Genomic DNA, 23,617 nt, shown 5'->3' on the forward strand with positions numbered 1-23,617 from the left:
GAAGAATGGATTGTGTTGTTCATCAGTGAGGACCCATGGAAGTCCTCTTGTGCATTTGAGTAAACAATTATAAGTGTTGGTTCTTAAGTAATGATTGACTACATAAACCAGTCTTATAAATAGGCTTTTCATTTTCACTGCAGTCAGCAGCGGGTGTAAATTTCTACACATAAACTGCACAAAAAAATATACTTAGTAGGCAAGAGAACACAGGTACAGCCCAACAACAGAACCATACACATTAGTACATTACCCTCACATCTGGAAAGGAGATGAATATTGATACGTAAGGTGGCGTGAACAGGACCCAGGGGACAGTGTCAGAGGTGCAAATAGTCTTCCAGTGCAGTAAAGGATTAATTTGCATATGACAGATCTCATCTATCTTACTTACTATATAATGGTAAAAAAAAAAAAAAATATTTTTTTAACTTTTACTAGATATGCATTTAAACATATAGAAATACAGTGCAATAGTAATCGTAACAGGGCCAGACTGGGACCAAAAATAGGCCTGGGCATTTTAGAATACACAGCCCATTTTTTCGGTGGGGGTCCGACTGCTGGGACCCTGACCAATCACCTCATTTCAAGTGGCTGTCCAGCTGTTGTAAAGCTACAATTCCCATCATGTCTGGAGAGCCTGAGGCATTATTGGAGCTGTAGTTTTGTAACAGCTGCAGAGCCACAGATTGGAGTACCGTTTCACTATTTCTAACTGTGATTTCAAACTTACAAGTGACTACAGCTCTGATGGGACAGTCAGGAGACTATACAATGATCTCAGTGACCTGAGTGATGTGTTCTTTGTTGGTCCAGGCACCAGGACTTCTTCCAGCTACATCTTCTCTGCAGAGTCTGACACGTGGACATTGTTGGCTCCTCACTTTGTCAGCAGATCCTCATCCTCTATAAAAAGAAAATACTTAATATAACACTGCCAGACACTGAACCCATCATATTAATACTGCCACATACTGTTTCTTCTCAGTTTGGCTGAATCCCACCCCGGCAGCATCCTCCTCCCGACTCCTCTGTCCTCCTCCCAGCTCCTCCATCCTTGTCCTCCTTCAAACCCCTCTATCCCCACTCTAGACCCCTAAGTCTACCTACCAGCTCCTCTGCCCCCCCCCCTCCCCAGACCCCTAAGTCTTCCTCCCTTTGTTACACCCCTCAACCCAAATGCCGTCCAGGTTCCTCTTCCCTCCTCCCTCAGACCCCTTAATCTTATTTTAGTTTTGTTCTGCCCTAGGCCGGCCCATACCCAATTGCCCCCTGGCCCCCCACCCCTCAGCATTGATGTACAATATAAGAATGTATGATAAATATTGATGTGGATGATGGACATGAAAACAAATACATTTTTAAAAAAAATTGCTTTGAGATAAGCTGACATTGACGTGCAGTGAGTGAATGGAACCTGAAGAAAAAAGGACTTTGCCTTTCGAAACACGTTGTCTAAACTTATATACAAATAAATATTTCGCTTACTGCAGCCAATGCACTGTCTAGACTTATTGGAGAAATGCTACCTGGTCAGTTTTTAGGGGCACTGCTTGCCGGGAACACCCCACACCCCAGTACAGATCGGGTACCGACAGGCCAGCTGCTCCCACGAACACTCCGATGTTGAATGCTTTAATCAGTGTTGTGCCTGCCAGCACAACATACAAAGGTGAGCATACCTATTGTTCCACATCCTACTAACAGCACTATAGAGCGCCATCTCTGTGTTTTCTTTTTCTAAGCTTCTATTGAAATGGGCAGTCGATATAAAAAATAATCAAGAAATAGTAGTTGTATAACATGGAGATCAAATTGGTAAATCACATATCAGAAGTAGTGAGACTGAAGTAACTGTGTTTACTCTGGATTAACTCAGTAGGGACTCATTAGGGTTATAGGTTGAACTTAATGGACTCTGGTCTTTTTTCAACCTTATGAACTATGTTACTATGTTCTCATTCATCAGATGTCCCATTCCATAATTGTCTAACGAGAAATATGTTTATGAGGGCAAAAAATTTTATACAAAGAACCATCCCTTAAACTGTCATTCTATTGTCTGTCCCTGCCTAACAGCGGAGGTTCTGCCCTAATAAGAGCGCCCCCACTTCAACTGTCATCTCACCACTCAGTGTGCCCTCATGCTTACCCTTCTGTCCTGCCTAAATCCCTAAAATGATGCATCATCACTGTAAAGTACTCACTACAAACAAAAATATATACAGTAGAAAAGAGGTGAATTAAAAATTACTTCAAAACATTGGGGGAGATTCTCAAAGAATTTTGCACACCAAAAAAGTTTTGCACGAAAAATATCGACCACATTTTTAAAGTGCTTTGTGCCACGGTTTACACTGTTCATGTCATTTTTGTAAAAGTGGGCGTGTCCATGTATATTGTCTGCTTTACATGATATTTTCTTATTTAAGCAATTATAAAAAAAAAAGAAATAATTATTATTGAAAAATGTTATTAAAATGTATTATTTTTTTTTTATTGGTCACTGCATCTGCACTCACATTTAAAGGGGTACTCCCATGGAAAACTTTTTTTTTTTTTTTATTAACCGGTGCCAGAAAGTTAAACAGATTTGTAAATTACTTCTATTTTAAAAAAAAACTTAATCCTTCCAGTACTTTTTAGGGGCTGTTTACTACAGAGGAAATTATTTTCTTTTTGGATTTCTCTGATGTCATGACCACAGTGCTCTCTGCTGTGCTGACATCTGCTGTCCATTTTAGGAACTGTCCAGATCAGCATATGTTTGCTATGGGGAATTTCTCCTGCTCTGGACAGTTCCTAAAATGGACAGCAGAGGTCAGCAGAGGGCACTGTGTCATGACATAAGAGAAATTCAAAAAGAAAAGCATTTCCTCTGTAGTATATACCCCCTAAAATGTACTGGAAGATTAAGATTTTTTAATAGAAGTAACTTACAAATCTGTTTAACTTTCTGGCACCAGTTGATTTAAAAAAAAAAAAAAGTTTTCCACGGAAGTACCCCTTTAAGCTCAGAAATGTTTTATTTATACAGTTATCGCTTGTCTGGGCACTAGTAACCATGGAATTTTTTGTGAGATGTTTCCGCCAGAATTTTCTGGGATCTAAAATTTGGTGCCGAACTCGGCAATTTTGGCACAAAAAAATCCAATATGGTTGGCGCGAAAGAAAAAACAAAAGTGGCGCCAAAATGAATTTTCATATATTTTCACATTTTCAAAGCAGCACAAAAGACCTTTGAAAATGTGAGGAGAAAATAAAAAAGGTGAGAATAATATCGATGGAACAGAAATTACAGTCGTTTTTGAGAATCTCCCATATTATGTATAGAAAAACATCTACACATTTCCTTTTATATAAAGATAACAATAGGGTTCCTCAGCAAAAAGCCATGCATAGCCCAGATGCTAAAACACAAGATATATAGGCCCTGATTTACTAAGAGTGGAGTGGAGGTTTCTTTGTGGGTTTTAATTCCCTACAATTTATTTTCCACCGTATTTACTAAGGTTCCCCTACATTTTCCACTTTCCCTACACTTTGCTTTTTTATACACATGCTCTGATCTGTCTGGTTTTCCTCAGCTGAAATCCACCACATTTTCTGTGGGAACCTTATAGTAAATATGTTGGGTTTTTGTGAAAATGTCAGGAACACGCCCCTTTTTGGAGACCACGCCCCCTTTCCCAGCAGCCACACCCCTTTTTGGGGTTTTCTTCGCAAAATGGAGAGTTAGGTTTTTCAATTCTGGCGCAAATTCTGGCACAGACAGAATTTCTGCCGCAATGCGACAGAATCTGGCGCACTACCCGACAAAACATATCGGGTTTGCAATAGTAAATGAGGGCCTTAGTGTCAGCCTGAGGTGCGAAAGGTCTATAATGCGTGCATATTGCAAGATTGTGCTATATCTCAGGAATTGGGGTAAGGAACACATTGTTTTATTTAGGGTGCATGTAATAGTCTAAAAAAAAATGTAAAAAAATGTAATAAAATAAAAATGTGTAAACCAATTGTTAAATATTTGAATCGCTCCCTTTGTCCCATGTTTTTAATAAAATAATGCTAATAAAATGCAAAAAACTGAATGTAGGAAAAAGAGGGGTTTACACTGTCCTCCAGTCTGGTCTTGAAGAGATACAGTACTTTCATTTTTATAGTTTGCATCGGTGTAAAGAGAGAATATGTATGGGAATATACAGTAAGTGGTAGAGGGATTACACTGTCCTCAATTGTCCTTCTGGTTTCTGTGAGTGAAACCTAGTATATAGTAAAAAAAAAGTATCTGCTCAGTCTGGTTTTACAGTATTTAAAAAAAATAGATACATTTATCTGGAAAAAGACTATAAACATATTTTCAACAGTGAGTGTTAACTGCAGGGCCCTTGCAGATATTCTCTGATGTTATGAAAATGACTAAAATATATCTGTATAAAATGAAATAGTATAAAATAAAAAATACACATTGGACTAAAATTGTGGAAAAATAAGATTGTTTCAAGCATGTGATGCTCCTATAAACTCACCTGGGGCAAGTAACAGGTGTGGGAAATATAAAAATCACACCTGAAAGCAGAAAAAAGGAGAGAAGTTCAATTAGTCTTTGCATTGTGTGTCTGTGTGTGCCAACAGAAAAAAGAGAAGAGAACTGTCTGAGGACTTGAGAACCAAAATTTTGGAAAAAAATATCAACAATCTCAATGTTACAAGTCCATCTCCAGAGATCTAGATTTGGCTTTGTCCACAGTGCGCAATATTATCAAGAAGTTTGCAACCCCTGGCACTGTAGCTAATCTCCCTGGGCATGGATGGAAGAGAAAAATTTATGAAAGTTGTCAACGCAGGATAGTCCGGATGGTGGATAAGCAGCCCCAAACAAGTTCCAAAGACATTCAAGCTGTCCTGCAGGCTCAGGGAGCATCAGTGTCAGTGCGAACTATCCGTCGACATTTAAATGAAATGAAACGCTATGGCAGGAGACCCAGGAGGACCCCACTGCTGACACAGGGACATAAAAAAGCAAGACTACATTTTGCCAAAATGAACTAGAGTAAGCCAAAATTCTTCTGGGAAAACGTCTTGTGGATAAAGGAGACCAAGAAAGAGCTTTTTGGTAAAGCTCATCGTTCTACTGTTTACCGAAAATGGAATGAGGCCTACAAAGAAAAAAAAACAGTACCTACAGTGAAATATGGTGGAGGTTCAATGATGATTTGGGGTTGTTTTGCTGCCTCTGGCACTGGGTGCCGTGAATGTGTGCAAGGCATCCAGAAATCTGAGGATTACCAATGGATTTTGGGTCGCACTGTACAGCCCAGTGTCAGAAAGCTGGGTTTGCGTCTGAGATCTTGGGTTTTCCAGCAGGACAATGACCCCAAACATACGTCAAAAAGCACCCAGAAATGGATGACAACAAAGTGCTGGAGAGTTCTGAAGTGGCCAGCAATGAGTCCAGATCTAAATCCCATTGAACACCTGTGGAGAGATCTTAAAATTACTGTTGGGAAAAGGCGCCCTTCCAATAAGAAAGACCTGGAGCAGTTTGCAAAGGAAGAGTGGTCCAACATTCCGGCTGAGAGGTGTAAGAAGCTTATTGATGGTTATAGAAAGAACTTATTTCAGTTATGTTTTCCAAAGGGTGTGCAACCAAGTATAAGTTAAGGATGCCAATAATTTTGTCCAGCCCATTTTTGGAGTTTGGTGTGACATTATGTCCAATTTGCTTTTTTTCCTCCCTTTTTTGGTTTAGTTCCAATACACACAAAGGGAATAAACGTGTATAGCAAAACACCGCGTGGGACCAAAAACGTTACATTTTAATATTCCGAACAATTATGCATGCAGCAATTTAAATTTTTTTATTTATTTTTTAATGGGAAAACAAGGGTGATTTATTGTTTTATTAGGGGAGGGGGTTTTATATCATTTTTGAAACTTTTTTTTTTTTTTTACAGTTTTGAAGTTCCCATAGGGGACTTTTTCATGCAGTCATTAGATTGCATTCACTGTTCAAAGCTATGCTTTTGGTGATCCACGGATACAGCCTGGATTTCCTATGCAGCATCACAGAAGAGCTGAGCAGGTGGCACGAGCCATTTTACCTTTTCTGACCCCTGCAGTCACGTCGCAGGGGTCAGATAAGACCCCTAAGCTAGCCTGGATGGTTGATTGTACACTTTAGATGCCATGATTGGCATTGATCACGGCATCCAAAGGGTAAATGATGGACAGTGGCAATCCTTCTGCTACCCGTCATTAACCCTTTAGACGCCATAGTCATTAGCAGTGAGGGACTGATGGTAGCTGACAGTTACTGTGATGAAGCCATCGCAGCTTCTGTGCTTGTTTCAAAGTCACTTAATGTAATAAGGCGTACATTTTTGCCTTGGTGTGTTAAAGGGGTATTCCGGGCAAAAACATTTTATCCCCTATCCAAAGAATAGGGGATGAGATGTCTAATCGCGGGGGGCCCACTGCTGGGACCCTCCACAATCTCCTTACAGCACCCGCATTCTATGCGGGAGCTGCGTCTTTAGTTTCGGAAACCTCCAAAGGATAGGGAATAAGATGTCTGATCACAGGGGACCGTCCGTTGGGACTCCCAGCGATCTCCCTGCAGCACCCGCATTCTATGCGGGAGCTGCGTCTTTAGTTTCGGAAATCTCCGGGTTTCCGGGACTGGGGACGTGACGTCCATTCATGTCTATGGGAGGGGGCGTGATGACCCCCTCCCATAGACATGAATGGAGGGGGTGTGGTGTGACGTCACATCCCCAGTCCCGGAAACCCAGAGGTTTCCGAAACTGGAGACGCAGCTCCCGCATAGAATGCGTGTGCTGCAGGGAGATCACGGGGAGTCCCAACGGACGGTCCCCTGTGATCAGACATCTTAGTCCCTATCCTTTGGATAGGGGATAAAGGGGTATTCCGGGCAAAAACATTTTAAGTCCTGGACTTCAAGAGCATAAATTTACACCCTGCATCCTTAGCAGGTTAAAGCAAAAATGGTGCCAATTAAAAGCATATAAAAGCACAAAAAAAAAAACCTCATATATATCACCATATACGGAAATACAAAAGTGTTATAGGGGGTCACATTTAAAGCATACTAATTTGTCATGCAAAGCGTTATCTTTTTTTAATTATTTATTATTTTTTTTGTTTAAGTAGTAAAATAAAATAAATCTTATATCTTTATAATCAAATGGACCTAAAGTGCACTGTGTAGAAGCAGAAAAATGGCAATTTTTTTTTCTTTTTTCAATTTTGCCCCATTAAATTTTTTATGCGGTACAATGTCATTACAAAGGACAATTGGTGGCAAAAAAACAAGCCCTCATATGGGTCTGTAGGTGGGAAATTTAAAGTATTTAGGCTATTAACCCCTTAATGACCAAGGACGTATATTTACGTCCTTGGCCGGCTCCCACAATATAACGTGGGGTCACGCGGTGACCCCGTGTCATATCGGGTCGGTCCCAGCATGTATCTGAAGCCAGGACCCGGGGCTAATAGCGCGCGACAGCAATCGCGGTGCCGCGCGATATTAATCCTTTAGACAAAGTTGAACGCTGCGTCTCAAACGAAAGTGAAACATTCCCAGCTGCTCAGTGGGGCTGATTGGGACCACCGCAGTGAAAATGCGGTGTCCCGATCAGCTGGGACAAGAGCGGAGGTCCTCTTACCTTCCTTCGGCGTGTCCCTTCGGCGATTGATTGCTCCAAGCCTGAGATGCAAAGCTATCAGGGTAAAAGATCAGTGTGTGCAGTGTTATAGCCCCCTATGGGAGCTATAACACTGCAAAAAAAAAGTAAATAAATGCCATTTAACTCTAAAGTCCAAATCACCCCCCTTTTCCCATTTAAAAAAAAATGTAAATAAAAATAAATATAAACATATGTGGTATCGCCGTGTGCGTAAATGTTCGAACTATAAAAATATATCATTAATTAAACCACACAGTGAATGGCGTACGGGCAAAAAAATTCCAAAGTCCAAAATAACATATTTTTGGTCACTTTTTATATCATGAAAAAATGAATAAAAAGCGATCAAAAAGTCCGATCAATACAAAAATGGTACCGCTAAAAACTTCAGATCACGGCGCAAATAATGAGCCCTCATACCGTCCCGTACACTGAAAAATAAAAAATTTCTAGGGTCAGAGGATGACAATTTTAAACGTATACATTTTCCTGCATGTAGTTATGATTTTTTCCAGAAGTGCGACAAAATCAAACCTATATAAGTAGGGTATCATTTTAACCGTATGGACCTACAGAATAATGATAAGGTGTCATTTTTAATGAAAAATGAATTGTTTAGAAACGGAAGCCCCCAAAAGTTACAAAATGGCGTTTTATCGTCAATTTCATCGCACAATGATATTTTTTCCCCTTTCACCATAGATTTTTGAGGAAAATGACTGATGTCACTGCAAAGTAGAATTGTTGGTGCAAAAAATAAGCCATCATATGGATTTTTAGGTGCAAAATTGGAAGGGTTATGATTTTTAAAAGGTGAGTAGGAAAAAACGAAAGTGCAAAAACGGAAAAACCCTGCATCCTTAAAAGGTGGAGGAAGAAAAAACAAAAGTGCAAAAAATAAAAAACCTGATGTCCCTAAGAGGTTAAAACTGCTACTGAGCCCAAGAAAGGCATTGAAAAGTGAAGAAAAAGCCAAAGGATGTAAAGATTAACTCTGCTGAAATCTGGCCACATGCAGTGTTATTATTTATTTATATATTTATGCAGTGTTATTATTTATTTATATATTTATGCAGTGTTATTATTTATTTATATATTTATGCAGTGTTATTATTTATTTATATATTTATGCAGTGTTATTATTTATTTATATATTTATGCAGTGTTATTATTTATTTATATATTTATGCAGTGTTATTATTTATTTATATATTTATGCAGTGTTATTATTTATTTATATATTTATGCAGTGTTATTATTTATTTATATATTTATGCAGTGTTATTATTTATATATATATTTATATATACATTTACCATTGGTTTCATCCTTGCCATCACACCTGTTCTTGTTCTTTTTGCTGCTTCCTTGTGACCTTTGGGGGAGATTTATCAAAACCTGTGCAGAGCAAAAGTAATGTAGTTGCCCATAGCAACCAGTTTGTTTCTTTCGTTTTTCAGAGGCCTTTTTAAAATGAAATAATTTCATAGGTTGCTATGGGCAACTGCACCACGTATGTTTTTTCACAGATTGTGATAAATCTCCCCACTTGTCTATGAGTTTTAGGACTCTCTGGATGAGGTCCCAGTCCCTCCCCCTGGGCAGTGTTGGTGCAGTCCTGAGCGTTATAAGCGTGCATGTGCAGCTGACTCTAGTCAGTGTCTAATCACAGGGATGGAGGGGGAGAGCAGAGCCGAGCGGGATCACACATGGCCGGACAAGTGTACGGCTCCGCGGCCTGACGACAAGTGGAGGGAAGCGCCAGAGCATGACGGGGCGCTAGATAGACAAGACGGGATGACGAGCGCCCCCTGCCGATTACTGCTCGACATGAGCGATGAAGTCCTGCTGCTGATCTTGGATCTCCTCGACCCGTTCTCTCTGCTCCGCGTCAGTGCGGTGTGCAGCACATTGTACCGGATCAGCAGCACAGACAGCCTCTGGGCCAAGCACTGCATGGTGGGTGTGGTGGCAGGAAGCTGGCCAGTAGTGTCTCCTCACAAAGAATTTTGGCTTTTGTGGCAAGTGAATGGAATCACCATGGTTACTGAAATGCTGTTGGTAGGGGGTGCTCTTACATGTGGCACTAGTGGCTTGTGGTACCTGAACTTAACAGAAATGATTGGTGATTGGGACTTGTGGCTAATTGTGGGGGGCACCTGTGGAAAGTAGCAAGTCCAGGTGCCATCTTTATTGCAAGGTCCCATCTGGCAGCCATGTGTTAGTGCCTGGGAAGGACAGATCCTACGACCACTCTTCTCCATCCAAACGCGGTCGACCACGTTTTTGCCTATGGTCGGGAAACCGCATACGGCCGAAAACGAAGCCGATCGGAGGCTGCGGTTCACTCCGGTCGGCTCATAGACATGCATTAAATACAGTTCCCGAATACGGCTGAGTGCGGGTGCCGCGATTAAGCCCCGCCCACCCCTCCTCCCAGCCGTATACAGGGACCGTATTTAACAAAACGTGGTGTGAACCCAGCCTAAGGGCCCCTGCCCACTATACATCTTCTTATCCAAATGAATTCCAAGCAGAATCCCATATTGATCTCAATGGGATTCTGCTGCTCCGTGTACACTATGGCTTTTTCTTGCTGCTTTTCTATAGTACAGTAGACCCTCAAGTTACAATATTAATTGGTTCCAGGACGACCAGTGTATGTTGAAACCATTGTATGTTGAGACCAGAACTCTATGGAAACCTGGTAATTGGTTCTGAAGCCACCAACATGTCATCCAAAAATAGGAAAAAGTGAGGATTAAATAGATAGATAACTAATATAGATAAAGCAAATCCTTACATATAAAAGTAAGAAAGATCTGCTGGGAGCTGTAAATTACTGTCTGTCAGTCTTTCCGATCCAGGGTGCCTCCAGCTGTTGCAAAACTACAACTCCCAGCATGCCTGGACAGCCTTCGGCTGTCCAGGCATGCTGGGAGTTGTAGTTTTGCAACAGCTGGCGGCACGCTGGTTGGGAAAGACTGGTCTATATAGAGGACAGGAGCTTCTTCAGGGTCCTGTACAGTACACGCAAAATGTAGCCGCCCTTACCTGGTGTCCAAAGGAGCAGATAACCCTGGCACAGGTAAAGAGTAATACAGAACATGTAATACCTCCCTGTACTGTAGGGGGCGCTACCAGACACCAGTCAGTGCATGCACTTCAGTAGTACAGGTGTAAATTTCCATTCTGATTGGTCGGTTCTTCCAGCCATTGACATGATTCACAGATCTGGACTGTCTGTATATTGTATGTTGAGTCTGGTTTCAAGTCACAATGATCCAGAAAAGACCATTGTATGTTGAAACTATTGTATGTAGAGGCCATTGTAAGTTGAGGGATCACTGTATGCAGTGGGGATAATATTGCCGTAAGGCTGGGTTCACACTGGCTTTCTGTTGTCTAACATGCATTTTCTCCATGGATTGAGACACATGAGCATTCTCTGTGTAGTGGAAACAAAAACCATGGTAAAAATGCTGTCCATGAGCATTGTGACGGGACTGCGCTGTTCACCACTCCGGTAGTTTTCATTAATGGTAGTAGTGCAGACTAACGTCATCTCTTCGGCTGCTTCTGGCCCCTAATGCAGTCGCAGACAGAAAGGAGTTGGCCAGAAAACTCAATCAGGGAGGAGGGACAACCCCTTTAATTGTGTGCACATTACAGTATGTATGGTAGAGATCTCACAATGCTTTGAAAAGGTTACTCCTCCCCTAGACATCACATTCTCTATCCATAATGTTCAGAATGTTGGAGTGCTGGCCTGCGGCGGGACCCTGTGATCAGACATCTTATCCCCTATAAGATGTTCAGGGGTGGAGTACCCCTTTAAAGCAATTGGATAACATACAGAGGAAAAAACTGTAATCTTTAAGACTTTGGAAAATCACTGCAAAAACTAAGTTCACCTGGGTGATCGCCAGCACTAGCAGCCTGATGGGATGACCAGCTGTAATCTACTACCAAAGCCAGAGGATTCATGGGAAATGTAGGCTGCATAAGGGTCTATTCACACAACAGAATTCCACTCATCCGCCCCAATTCCGCTTCTGCGGATTTTGTGTGGAATCCAAGTGGAAATTCTGCAGGAGTGTGGACTCCTAAAGTGTATTGGGCTTTCATTTGAGGAGGAATTCCGCTTGAGGAAACTCTGCCGTGCGAATAAAACCCTTAGGCTAGGTTCACACTGCGGAATCTCCAGGCAGAAAACTTCCGCCCAGAGTGAGTGCGGCCAGCGCTGACTGAATCAGTCGGCGCTAGGACCACACGGACACTGTAGTCTCCAATAGACTGCAATGTGTTCAGCAAGTATTTCCGCCTGAAGAATGAGCAAAGCCATTCTTCAGGCAAAAAATTTTAAGCGGATTTTCCATTCACAAATTCCACTTCTGGAATGTGAATTTGTGAGCGGAAACCCATTCACTACACTATACATTTTAGTAAGTGGAATTTCTGGCAACAATTTCAAAGCGGAATTGCAGGCGGAAATTCCGTAGTGTGAACCTAGCCTAACAGAACCTACATCATAGGCTCTATTTTGGTTTTATAAAAGCACAAACTCGTCATATTAGCAAAAAAACAGGTAGTAATAAGAAATAAAAAAATAAAAAAACAGCCTTAGGGTGTATTCACACACAGGATTTGCTGTGTTGAAGATGTAAATCCTGCAATTGCGGATCCGCAACTGTGGATTTTGCAAAGCCATGAAACACTTAAAATCTACAATTGCTAATCTGGTGTGAATGCACCATTGGCTATTGTAATTCTTGTATTTAATAGATTTTACAGGCTTTGGAATATATTTTGGGGTTCGATCTATTAATCGCTCTGCTCCTGTCATGTGTTTTTTTTTTTTTATGTAAGATTCTTAGGGTACAGTATCTGCTGCATATTTTCTGCAGCTGATTTTTCTACATATTGACTTCAGTGAGTAGGGAAATCAGCTGAAGTAGATCCTGTACGTGTGAACATACCCTAATATTTGAATATGCGAAGGTGCGGTCATCTGTATTTTTTTTAAATTTGAACCCATATTGCCCACAATGGCATAATAAGGAGCAGCTGGTGAACGATGTCATGCTGTACTTGATGAGGTTTATATGGTGGTTTATTGTGAGCTAAAGGATTGTGTGTTTGTGTGGTGGTTTGTGTTTTTGTTTTGTTTTTCCCTCCCCGTTTTACTGGTAGTGCGCAGAACTACAAGACCTTCCAGAAGGCAATGACTCCCATCTAGGATTTTCTTGTGAATGTACACTGAGTGTTTTGGTGTTGACGTAATCTTATTTTGTTTGTTTTTTTTTTTTGTTTTTTCCTTTTTAGGTTGCTTTTGGTTCTGGTTTTAGAACAGGCTGTGCTGACTGCACCCCTAAAGACTCCTTTAAGCTTATATACATGTGGAAGAAGTTGTACAGGACTCTGCCTTATAACCGACAATTACAGGACTTGTTTTTCTCTGGAGTTCCTCCCAAAAAATATTGGGTGCAGTGGCTTACCCTAGAAGAAATGGTCCCGCTCCCCCCTGTCCAGCTCCCTGCACATGAAATTGAAGAAATCTGGGGAATCACGAAAGATCTTCTTGATGAAAAACATGAAGGTAAATTTCAGAAATTTTGGCAAACTCTGGAAGGTTCCTGTTAAAGAGCACTACCCCTCTGCAGGAATATGGTGGGTATATGTGTGTATAATATGTGCTGTTTATTTATGCTAATATAACTGAACAGTTGTGACATTTTCAGTAGTCCCTTACTGGGGCCCTGAGGATGGTGTCCCACACCAAAATGTGTCGGTGAACATTCTTTTGGTGGATCTGCTCAGAAATGCTATGCCGTCTATGGAAAGGCAATGCGGCTCTAGTGCTGCCCTCAGGATCTTCGGTAGAAATTCTGGCTGGAGATTCCGTGGTATGAACCCAGCCTAAAGGTAGCCATACACCAGGGACGTGCACAGACATTTTGGAGGGCAGGGGCTCAAGTAAAAAAGAGGGCAGTTCTCATGATGTATAAAACATCTGCCAGACTCCCGGCCGGGCCTCCTCCACATTCCTATCCCCATAAAAGTTGGTGTTTTTGTAAAATAGTCAAGAACAGTTTCTCTGAGGTCTGCCATGTGTATATACACTTTGGCTGTGCTGTCAGTCTTATTTACAGAAAACATGTGACAGCTGCCCTATAATATACTGTATTATAGAGATTTATCAAAACCTGTGTAGAGAGAGCGGTGCAGTTGCCCATAGCAACCAATCAGATTGTTTTTCATTTTGTAGAGGACTTTTCCTCTGCAAAGGTTTTAATAAATCTCCCCGGTCTGACCTCTATATGACAGAACGTGCACTGTACCCGGCCTCACCCATCCCCAATCACCCAGCACCCATAACCAGTCACCCAGCACCCACCTTATACAGGAATCTCCACACAGCTCTGGTTCTTACACTGAAGAGATGGACACCACACTTATATATGCTTACATGCTACAATATACAAGAGTTGGAGAAAAAAGAATTCTAAATATACAAAGACGGCCGGGCATAGCACAGAATACAGGATGGAGGCAGGGAAGCTCCGCCTCCATTGCGCACAAGACTGACTTCGCATACTAGCAATGTGGGGAAATACCTAGAAAACGGCTGGTCCACATTTAGTAAGTATGACATTATCTTTCTCCTGTTCTCCTGCACTGTAACCTAGTGTATTGGGTTTAGTGCGAGTAAACAGCCTGTCAGTTTCTCTTTAATTATATACCTTACCCTCCTTAATGAACTATATACTGTCACTATTCATTTATTGATTCCCTATATACTGTGCCACCATTCATCTATTAATTCCCTATATACTGTGCCACCATTAATTAACTATATACTGTGCCACCATTAAGGTTCTATACACAGTGCCAGAATACATAAAAATATATAATGTTCCAATATAAATAAATAAATATATATACACACACACACACACATCATACAAACACACTGACATACATTCACTCACATATATACACAATCACTTACAGCTCCATCCCCCTCTGCATAGACTGAATTTTGTGTCTGGACATGCAGTGGGCGGGGCTTCTCTCTGCCTCCGCTGCTCCTGTCTCCTCTGTGTGGAGAGAAGCAGAGAAATGGCAGATAATGACAGGGTGAGTGGCGCCCCTTGCTGCAGGGAGGGCACAGCACCCTCCATTAAACCACATACAAATCTCCCCAGCAACGGATCCTTTTTACTGCACCTGTCACCCTGAGTCAGCACCTCCTTTTGTGAGGGCACTAAGGGCAGGTGAGGAAAAGAGCCAGCCCAGCCCCCTTTTACCCCTATGTGTGCACGTCCCTGCCATACACATTTAAAAAAAGTAGGTTGATGGTTAAGCAAGTGATCGTCTGACAAGCTTTTCACAGACTCAGCCATTCAGTATAGTCTATACTGTCAAAGTAGTTCAAATTTGCCCATACGAGATAAATGACACCAATGCAAGAGGAATGCAGCACAAAACTTTTCCCTTCTCTTGTGCCTGGGCTGCAAAAACTATAAAATTAAAAAAACACAACTTTAACTCTCCTTCCTACGTTCCCCTGTTGCACCGATATCTGCATCCCGGTCATCCAGTGCTGGTCTTCTTCCTGCTTCTTGGGCACAGTGCACTTAGCGTATCGCCGGCCTCAGCGATGTCCAGATAAGCTGAGCGCACAATCGTGTAAGGTACCTGGGCAGCAGGGAGAAGGTGGGGCCTAGGCTCCTTACATGACTGTGCTCAGCCTATCACTGACTGCAGTGTGACGTTCCAAGCCTAAGAAGCAGGAAGCCAAGCAGCATCGGAAGAATGGGACGCCGATATCAGGGGAACGTAAGGTGAGTTAAAGGTGTGTTTTTTTTTTTTTTTTGTTTTTTTTTGTGCAGCTTTTCTCCTTTTAAATAGTGCAGTTCTTGCTGCACCTTTTTGAAGCCAAAACTAAGTTTGTATGATATTGAATTGACCTGTGGTATTGAAAGAAATAGGCTGGGGATGGGGATTCTGTGCTTATCTTACCTGTCTAGCTTGTCCAGGGACCTCATTATACAGTGTTCGGCTGGGCGCTGTGAATCCTGTGTGTGCTGGAGCTGAATAAATACCTGGTTTTGTCCCTAGCTCTAATTTGCAGATCAACTCAACTAACAGATCAACTTAAAGGAGTCTGCTAGACACACAACTTGGTCACTGACCACTGGGACTTGCCAATTGTCTTTACTGACCACCTGTCATTTCTTAACCTTACTTCCTCTCACCTTAGTACTCTGTGGCTGGTTTCGCATTGCAGGATTTGGCTCAGTATAATCCAAAAATCGGAAGTGGACCCTTCAGAAAAAAAATTGTACTTACTCACCAGAAAACTAAAAAAAAGCTAAATTTGAGCAAAAACACAAGTTGCAAAAGGGCTTGTGCAAGAAACGTGTACACTTTTTTTTTTGCACTGGTAAACAGGCATGCAAACCTTTATGACTCTACTGTTGCAATATCATTGACCCCTAAATATGTGCTATTGTTTTCAGTTACAGAGGAGTCTTTGGAAGAAGTTCAGGACACTGTTTACAAATATGAGTGGAAGGAACTACATAACTTGGCACTTTTGCACCATAGGGAATACCCAAATCTGCAATCACACGTGCTGAAAAAACTAAGTTCTGAATGTAAGTATTGATAAAAAAAATATATATATTAGTACACACAAGGCCACACACGAAAAAAGTGACTGCTGCGAAAAATTATACCCATTTTGACTAAAAAAAGGGTTATTTACTTCATGTACCGTTACTCCATCTGTTTACTAAAGACATGCATTTAAAATCTGCAATTAAAAAAAGGGGCCTTTTCAGGAGGATTTTTCCAATTTATATGTGACTGAAGTGGTTAATATAGCAAGCTCCTAAATAGTTACTATGTAGCACTTTATATCCTGGACTATATAACCTTGTCTACTCCTCCAAATTATTACTACAAGCTTCTCTCTCTTGACCTAATCTGTCCCCCTATGCCACATTCATTTGTTTTTCTGATGGGTTAATAATCTGTAGGATGATTATATATTAAGTGTGTGTATAATAAATACATTTTTTTCCCCCCCCCTTTTTTATATACTACATCCAATGAAACGTGTATTGGTTTAGAGTCTGCACGGTCTTATATAAGTGTTCATCCAATTGTAACTCCCAGTGGGTTACTCTGCCATTTACTTCATGGGCCTGCTGGCAATCTGCAAATCTGCCACTAGTACAGATTTTCAGCAGACCCTTTTAAAATGAATGGTAGCATAACCCAATGTGAATGTACCCTTAGACTTGGGCTTCTGCACACAGTCTTCCTAAATATGGTTGTATTTAAGAAGCCAGGAAAATTCTTCCTTTTTTTTTTTCCTCCATATTCCTCAACCAAGACCTGTTGAAACATTAGACACAAATATCTTGCCCTCATTTTTCCTGGAAAATATAAAAAATATAGAACTGCCTTGAATGAACCGACTCGGATGAAACCATCTGAACTATCTGAATCTCCCTGCACATGAGTTTAGCAATGTGTTTTTTTTTTTTTTTGTCTATTTAGGCCATGATGATCTAGAGTGGCTTTATTGTCAATACAAAACAAACTGTTTCCAGTGGCTATTTTCCTATTGGCTCTTTGGACTCTCAAAATCATGTGCAAAACAGCTACAGCGAATTTACTTGTGGTGGCAAAGGTATGATGGCAAGAAAGTATCTCATTGGGGTTCTACAGACTCTAACGTCAAGTATCTTGCATCTCTTCATAACATAACAGAAGACTTCTGGAATGGAAAGCTGGCCAACGGAGATGAAAACATAGGTGAAAATGCAATTCATTTTTTGAAGTTAAATTTTTTTATTCCCCCCCCCCCTTACAGAACAAGGAAGATTTAGTCATATAACATGAGTGAAAGCAGGAGTCAAATTATGATATTTTAGAATGGCTTCACACATTTTGGCCACAGGGTGTTGGTATACCATATGGCAGAATCGTTCACTGACAGTACAGTAAAATAAGAATAAAAAATAAAAATAAATCCTGAGTTTCTATTTTGATAGCGGTTGTGGCTTATAATGTAAAAGGAGTGGTTTCTGAATCATGTGCATGAATTAATGCAAGGCCCCGTCACAGAAGCTTTGGCAACAATCCTTCCACATGTGAGCATATCTTAAGAGGTGAATAGTTTGTGATGGACATTCTAACAATACCTTTCAGGGTAGAGTATATCTTAGTGTTGGTCAGACCTTTGGCATGCAGAAAGGACACTACTCTTGTGATTTTTGTTTAGGTATTCAAACGGTTGAGAACTACTTCTCGATGTGCAGATCTCTTCTGGCTTGGATACTTGGTCGTAAATGGGGAAGATTTAAACAAAAGAAGGTATATCTGTATTTAAATGGCTTTCCTTGTTCAGACTTTCAGCTATAGGTATTTGTGACTTCAATAGTACATGGGTTGGTTTGTAAACCCCCCCCCCCCCCTTGTCTGGCCACGCCCCTTTATGGGCTTGTAGAATTAGTGTATAACCCAACAAAAGCAGGTCAGGTTTACAACAGTAAATCAGGGGCATTACGGGAGATTCATCAAAACCTGTCCAGAGGAAAAAGTTGCTGAGTTGCCCATAGCAACCAACCAGAGGAATTTTCAAAAATGGGGAAAAGCTATCTGGTTGCTATGGGCAACTTTTTCCTCTGGACAGGTTTTCATAAATCTCCCCCATTGTCTTTAAGATACCCATATACTCTAACTGGAAACGTATTCCTAACTTGTTTTCAAGGTCTACAAAGACGCATTAGATGGAGTGTACCGTATGCTGAAACATGAGATCAAAGTTTCCTTGGTTAATCATGATCAGTTCTGGATGGCAGCAAAAGTCCAAATGTCCAGAATCTGCAGCCTTGAGAAAATTGCTGGCAACTATGTGAACTGGAAGATAATTGACGTACTCCCATGTTACAGGTACACGGATGTGTATAATCTGTGTGCATTTATACTGTCTTTCTGTTTAAATGTGTTTTTATTTATTTTTCCCCATATTTAGTTTGTTGCGCACAATGGCGTAGTTAACTGTTTTTGCATACAGCAAAATTAAACCTGCTGAAATGAAGACAAAAAAAGTTTTGGCACTTGTTTGCCATGGGGGGGGGGTCATTCAATAGGAGAAATGAAACAACTTGGCTTTATGATACAATATGTCCTGTATGTATTTATTGCCACTCCATGGCCATTTTTGTTATAGACCTATATACAGTATATTTTAAACTGTGATGCTGGACACATGCTTAATATCTTGGTTCTGCACTGTGCTAGAACTGAGGAAATGCCATTTGGTGTATGGGATAATATACATAAAATATAATTTTTTTTTTTTTTTTTTTGTGGCAAAATCCCACTCTTTAATATTCTGTTCCTGTAGGATGTTCATGGCCACTGGAGATTCTCTCTATCTAGATCAAATCAAAGGCTTTTTGTTCAGAAAGCAACTAATAAACAACTGGATCCTTCAAGAAGAGAATTTCTGGGTGAGCAATCTTCTCCCACAAAGCCTCTTCCAGCTGCTGGAATATGACACAAAAATATATGAAGGTAACCCGATGTCTTGTAAAAGACAATTCTTATACAAACCTTAATGGTAGACCTATCCTATGCAGGTATATTGCAAGTTCTGCTCAGGTTTCTGTTTTAGTACACATGCATTGCAGAGAAACCAAATTCTACCAGTACACCTTAGTATAAAGAGTTGTCCGTAACTGGCATTAGGTGTAATGGTTTTCTGCCCTTTTTATGTGGTTCCCCTGTAAAAACAATTGCAAATGTTCAGTTGTGACAGAACAACTTTACCCAACACCAGTTTACATAGTGTCACAGCAATATGGTCACGGTTCTCAACTGAGCCACAATACCTTTAGTGCCTTAGTTACCCTACAAATGTGTCTATGATCACAAATTCTGTTAAGGACTCCAGTTTCTTATGAATTACATCAACATAAAGTATTTACTGTCACATCAGGTGACTACATATATCTAGCACTAGCCCCCAAGCTGTGTAGGCACACTGCAGCAGTGGTTCTCAACCTTTTCACCCAAACGGTTAAAGTATACACATAATCATAAAATTACTTAATTTCATAATGGCATATGCTTACCTTTATACTAATGCGATACTAAAAGGGTACCTCTCATCAAAAAAACTTTTGATATATTATAGATTAATGTATGCAGAATAACTTTACAATTGCATGTTATTAAAAAAATAGGCTTCTTTCTATTTAATTTTCCACTTTGAAAAAATGACCACTAGGGGTCTCCCTACCAGTCCTGGCAGCAAGCATTTCAGACTCATGGTGGAGTCCTAAACACTACGAGCTGCCAGTCTGCTTTGTTCACAAAGGAGAACACTCAGAGCTGCCAGCCTGCTTTGTTCACATCCTGGCTGTGAACAAAGCAGGCTGGCAGCTCTGAGTGTTTAGGACTCCAGCATGAGTCAGAAATGCTTGCTGACAGGAGTGATCGGGGAAAAATACAATAGAAAGAAGCATATTTTTCATTAACATTCTATTGGAAAGTTATTTAACATTCATTAATCTAAAATATATCAGAAGTTTATTTGATGAGAGGTACCCTTTAATCCCCTTGTGCCATTATCTGATATGGCAAAAAGGAGGATCAGAGGGAGGTTAGAATAATGGCACAAGGGGATAAAGATGAAGGGAGTTCCTGTACCATGTGAAGCAGCATCAGGCCCTCTGTCCCTAATGCAGAATCACTCTCCTGCACACTGATGTACACTGAGCCTCAGTCCTACTCTTGCACTGCAGAGCATCAACCATATTTACGCTCTCTAGCTGCCCACACAGCATTAGTTACATAACAAAAAAGCTAATGTAGACACCAGGCCCAGTAAACCAATTACAATGTCCATGCTAACAAGGATGGAAATATGGTGGAGCTCATAATTGTATTGTCAGATAGATAGCACTATACATGGAGGTTAAATGCATAAAAAGATGTATTCTGTTAAAGGGGTACTCTTCTGCTCAGCGTTTGGAACAAACTGTTCCAAACACTGGAGCTGGTGTCAGGAGCTTGACATAGCCCTGCCCTCTCATGATGTCACGCCCACCCCCTAAATGCAAGTCTATGGGAGGGGGCATCATGACTGTCACGCCCCCTCCCATAAACTTGCATTGAGGGGGCATCACGAGCTCCCAGCTCCAGCATTCGGAACAGTTTTTTCCAAACTCTGAGCAGCGGAGTACCCCTTTAACCTATAAACTGAGTAAAGAGCTGCACAGGCAGCACCATGCTGGCAAGAATGCTTTAGTGGCATTATTTCTGCAACATAGTCACTTCACATGAAATCATGTATACATGGTGTGGCCAACTGGCCCTTTTAATTAAAAGGTTTCACCTAAATTTGTAGACCAAAAAAAAAAAACTTTGAGCTACATGTGTAGTTGGTGTGGTAGCTATCATTAACAAAGTTTTAGCATACATGGCACTAGCACTCATGGGACTGGTTGTTGTAAACATGTTTTGCATCTTGGAAAAGTTTATTAATTCTGTATCTGTAACTACAGAACATCTTTATGTTTTCTACTGGTGTTCCACACATGGCCCTTAAGATCTGTGCTTTGTCTTTTCAGAGAGCCTGCATGGAGATACAGTGGGGGCGCACTTGAGCAGATTAATCTGGCTGTATCTGCATTCTGGTCAGCAGCTCTACATGGATGCCATGAAGGGTTTTGTTTATGAATGTGCTTATGCAAGCTACGCTTCTCAAATCTATGACAGTGCCAGCTTAGCAGCCTATGTTGGGATCTAAGTTCTTTCTTTTATTTTTAATTTTATGCAATTGCACTTTTAGGACTTTTTAAATCCCATTCTTTGCTGTTTAAAAAAAAAAATGAATGTGTAAATATGAAACTTCTGATACTAGCAGATTTTTAGCTGTATATTTGGGTTTTTAGATCCTAAACTTTTTTTATATCGGGTATAATTTTTAAAATGTAGGTATGTTGGGATGCCTTAGCACTTTGCTATTACTCTGCAGGCCAGCTAGTGATCAATGTTAATTTTTAAATCTTTTATACATTAGGATTTTAGAAATTTAAGCTCAAAGTGAGGTCTTTTCTCTGGGACTGATTTTATGTAGGGTCTTTCACTTGTTCCTAATAACCTTTGACATTGCACCTAACTTATCACTTTCTGAAGATGTCTTAACACTTTCTGTAAGATCATCATTCTCACTTGCTGTAATAGATATAATGCCATGTACATTTAGTTTGATACTCTAGAGTTTTTATGTACAAGATGTGTTAAACCTAAAATCTCATGGCAATAAATGCCTACTTATAAACTACATTGTTGGTGGTGTTTTTCTTAAATGTCTTTATGAATTACATAAACTCATGATAGCCTTCCCCCAGCATTTAGTGTGAACACTTACTATATAACAATTTCATGTTGAACTGTTCTGTGACCTATACTACGAAGGCTCCTAATTTACCACTAACTTTTAAACCCCAACTGCTCTGTTCCCAATAATCTTATTTTTGAGATCTTATGGTCACAACAATTAAAAAGTGATTAGGCCTTAATTTGACCCCTTGTCACTTTAAATAACTCTGTAAAAGTCACAAGACAATGATCCATGAAGACTGGTATCATGGCTTGGTAACTTATTTACGGTCTATAAAATGCCAGTACGATTCTCTATTAAACTATTCCCAAATTTTGAATTAAACTCTAGACTGCTATACAGTGCTTTCTAAACAATACATAGAGCTACCTTTTCCCCTGGGGTCACAGCCCTAGACCAGATGGCTATTTCTACTGGTCATAGTTCCTCCAGTTCTACTGCGATTGCAATATTCTTGGGCTCCTTTCACACTGCTGATAAGCTCTGCCAAGGGGAGTTCCCTTATACTACGACAGTAGATGAGCGGAGAAAAAATTACTGCATGTCCGGTATCTTTCTACTCTCAACTCCTCCAAAATAAGACACCCGATGGACCCCATGCAAAGTCATTGGGATCCGTTAAGCACAAAAAAAGAGCTTGATGTGGTGGAGCATAGCGGTTATTTTAAACTAGCCTTAAAATTGAGGGGCACATGCCTAAAAATAATCAAACTGACAAAATGTCTTCTCTGAACTTTCAATGTGCACTCCATTTAGTGCCCTGTAATACTACAATGATCCAACTCATGGCAGTAATCCTATGGGGTAAACTGGGTGCCAGAAAGCACAACTGACAATAGGTGATGGGGTAGACCACCTCTTAACAGGCTCCTCACCAGGCTATAGATATAGATATTATTCCCTACCACTACAGTTAGTACCAGAAAGCAGTTTTGTAGAATTACAACTCAGGCAAGACTACTGGCCAGGCAAGAACAGGGGGAGTAGAGAAGGGGGGGGGGGGGGGGAGTAATGTGGCACAGGGGGTGGTAAAGAGGGGGGTGATGAATTTGCACACAGGGTAATAAAAGGGAATGAAATAGCACAGAGGGATCAAGGGGAAATTATGTGGCCAGTAGGAAGCCTGGGCCACTTACTGGGGTATTGACTGTACCCCCCCCGATGGCACCCTGAGGTGTCCCCTATTAGAGATTTTTATGTATAAAAAAAATAATACATTTTAATACACTGCACTAGTTCTGTTGTGTAGCCTGCCTGTCAATGTAGAAAGCAGTTTTGGATTGGTGGTCATTAAGAGGTTAGTGTTTTCAGTAACTGTGATTGAATATTACCGACATACTATGTGGTCCAGGCCTAATGGTCGCATACAAATCCCATTATATGTTCAAGCACTCAATAGAACTACTAGCTACCTGCTAGTCCAGAGGTGCTACAAGTAATAAACCACCAACGTGTTTCTACCATCAAATCA

General features: G+C 40.7%; 1 protein-coding gene and 1 long non-coding RNA gene across 3 annotated transcripts in view; one reads left to right on the forward strand and one right to left on the reverse strand.

Annotated features, from left to right (window-relative positions):
* The window catches only part of LOC130362254 (uncharacterized), a 39,277-nt gene extending 38,395 nt beyond the window's left edge, over positions 1 to 882 (reverse strand). The window contains exon 1 of the long non-coding RNA XR_008891331.1: positions 737 to 882. This is a non-coding gene — a long non-coding RNA (uncharacterized LOC130362254). The remainder of the gene's footprint in view (positions 1 to 736) is intronic.
* Positions 883 to 9,066: 8,184 nt separating this feature from the next.
* LOC130360727 (uncharacterized) lies at positions 9,067 to 22,078 on the forward strand. Of its 2 annotated transcripts, none has more exons than XM_056563296.1 (8): positions 9,067 to 9,671; positions 13,038 to 13,311; positions 16,238 to 16,375; positions 17,286 to 17,543; positions 18,013 to 18,104; positions 18,502 to 18,683; positions 19,141 to 19,246; positions 21,371 to 21,539. In XM_056563296.1, the coding sequence occupies exons 1-8, from the start codon at positions 9,387 to 9,389 to the stop codon at positions 21,404 to 21,406; spliced, it is 1,371 nt and encodes a 456-aa protein (XP_056419271.1). In that variant the 5' UTR covers positions 9,067 to 9,386; the 3' UTR covers positions 21,407 to 21,539. The 2 variants fall into 2 exon arrangements, with proteins under 2 accessions (XP_056419271.1, XP_056419270.1); XM_056563295.1 differs by having other exon boundaries at positions 9,069 to 9,671; positions 19,141 to 19,310; positions 21,371 to 22,078.
* The last annotated feature ends 1,539 nt before the right edge of the window (positions 22,079 to 23,617 follow it).

Source organism: Hyla sarda, chromosome 3 (assembly GCF_029499605.1).
Source record: "Hyla sarda isolate aHylSar1 chromosome 3, aHylSar1.hap1, whole genome shotgun sequence".
NCBI classification, from domain to species: domain Eukaryota; kingdom Metazoa; phylum Chordata; class Amphibia; order Anura; family Hylidae; genus Hyla; species Hyla sarda.

What these genes read in the sequence shown, in the direction of transcription:
- LOC130360727 (XM_056563295.1), top strand. Translation starts at nt 9,387, where the DNA reads ATGGAGGGGGAGAGCAGAGCCGAGCGGGATCACACATGGCCGGACAAG. An exon ending in GAAGATTTAAACAAAAGAAG is followed by an intron (nt 18,105 to 18,501) that starts GTATATCTGTAT and finishes CTTGTTTTCAAG; the next exon opens with GTCTACAAAGACGCATTAGA. An exon ending in GACGTACTCCCATGTTACAG is followed by an intron (nt 18,684 to 19,140) that starts GTACACGGATGT and finishes CTGTTCCTGTAG; the next exon opens with GATGTTCATGGCCACTGGAG.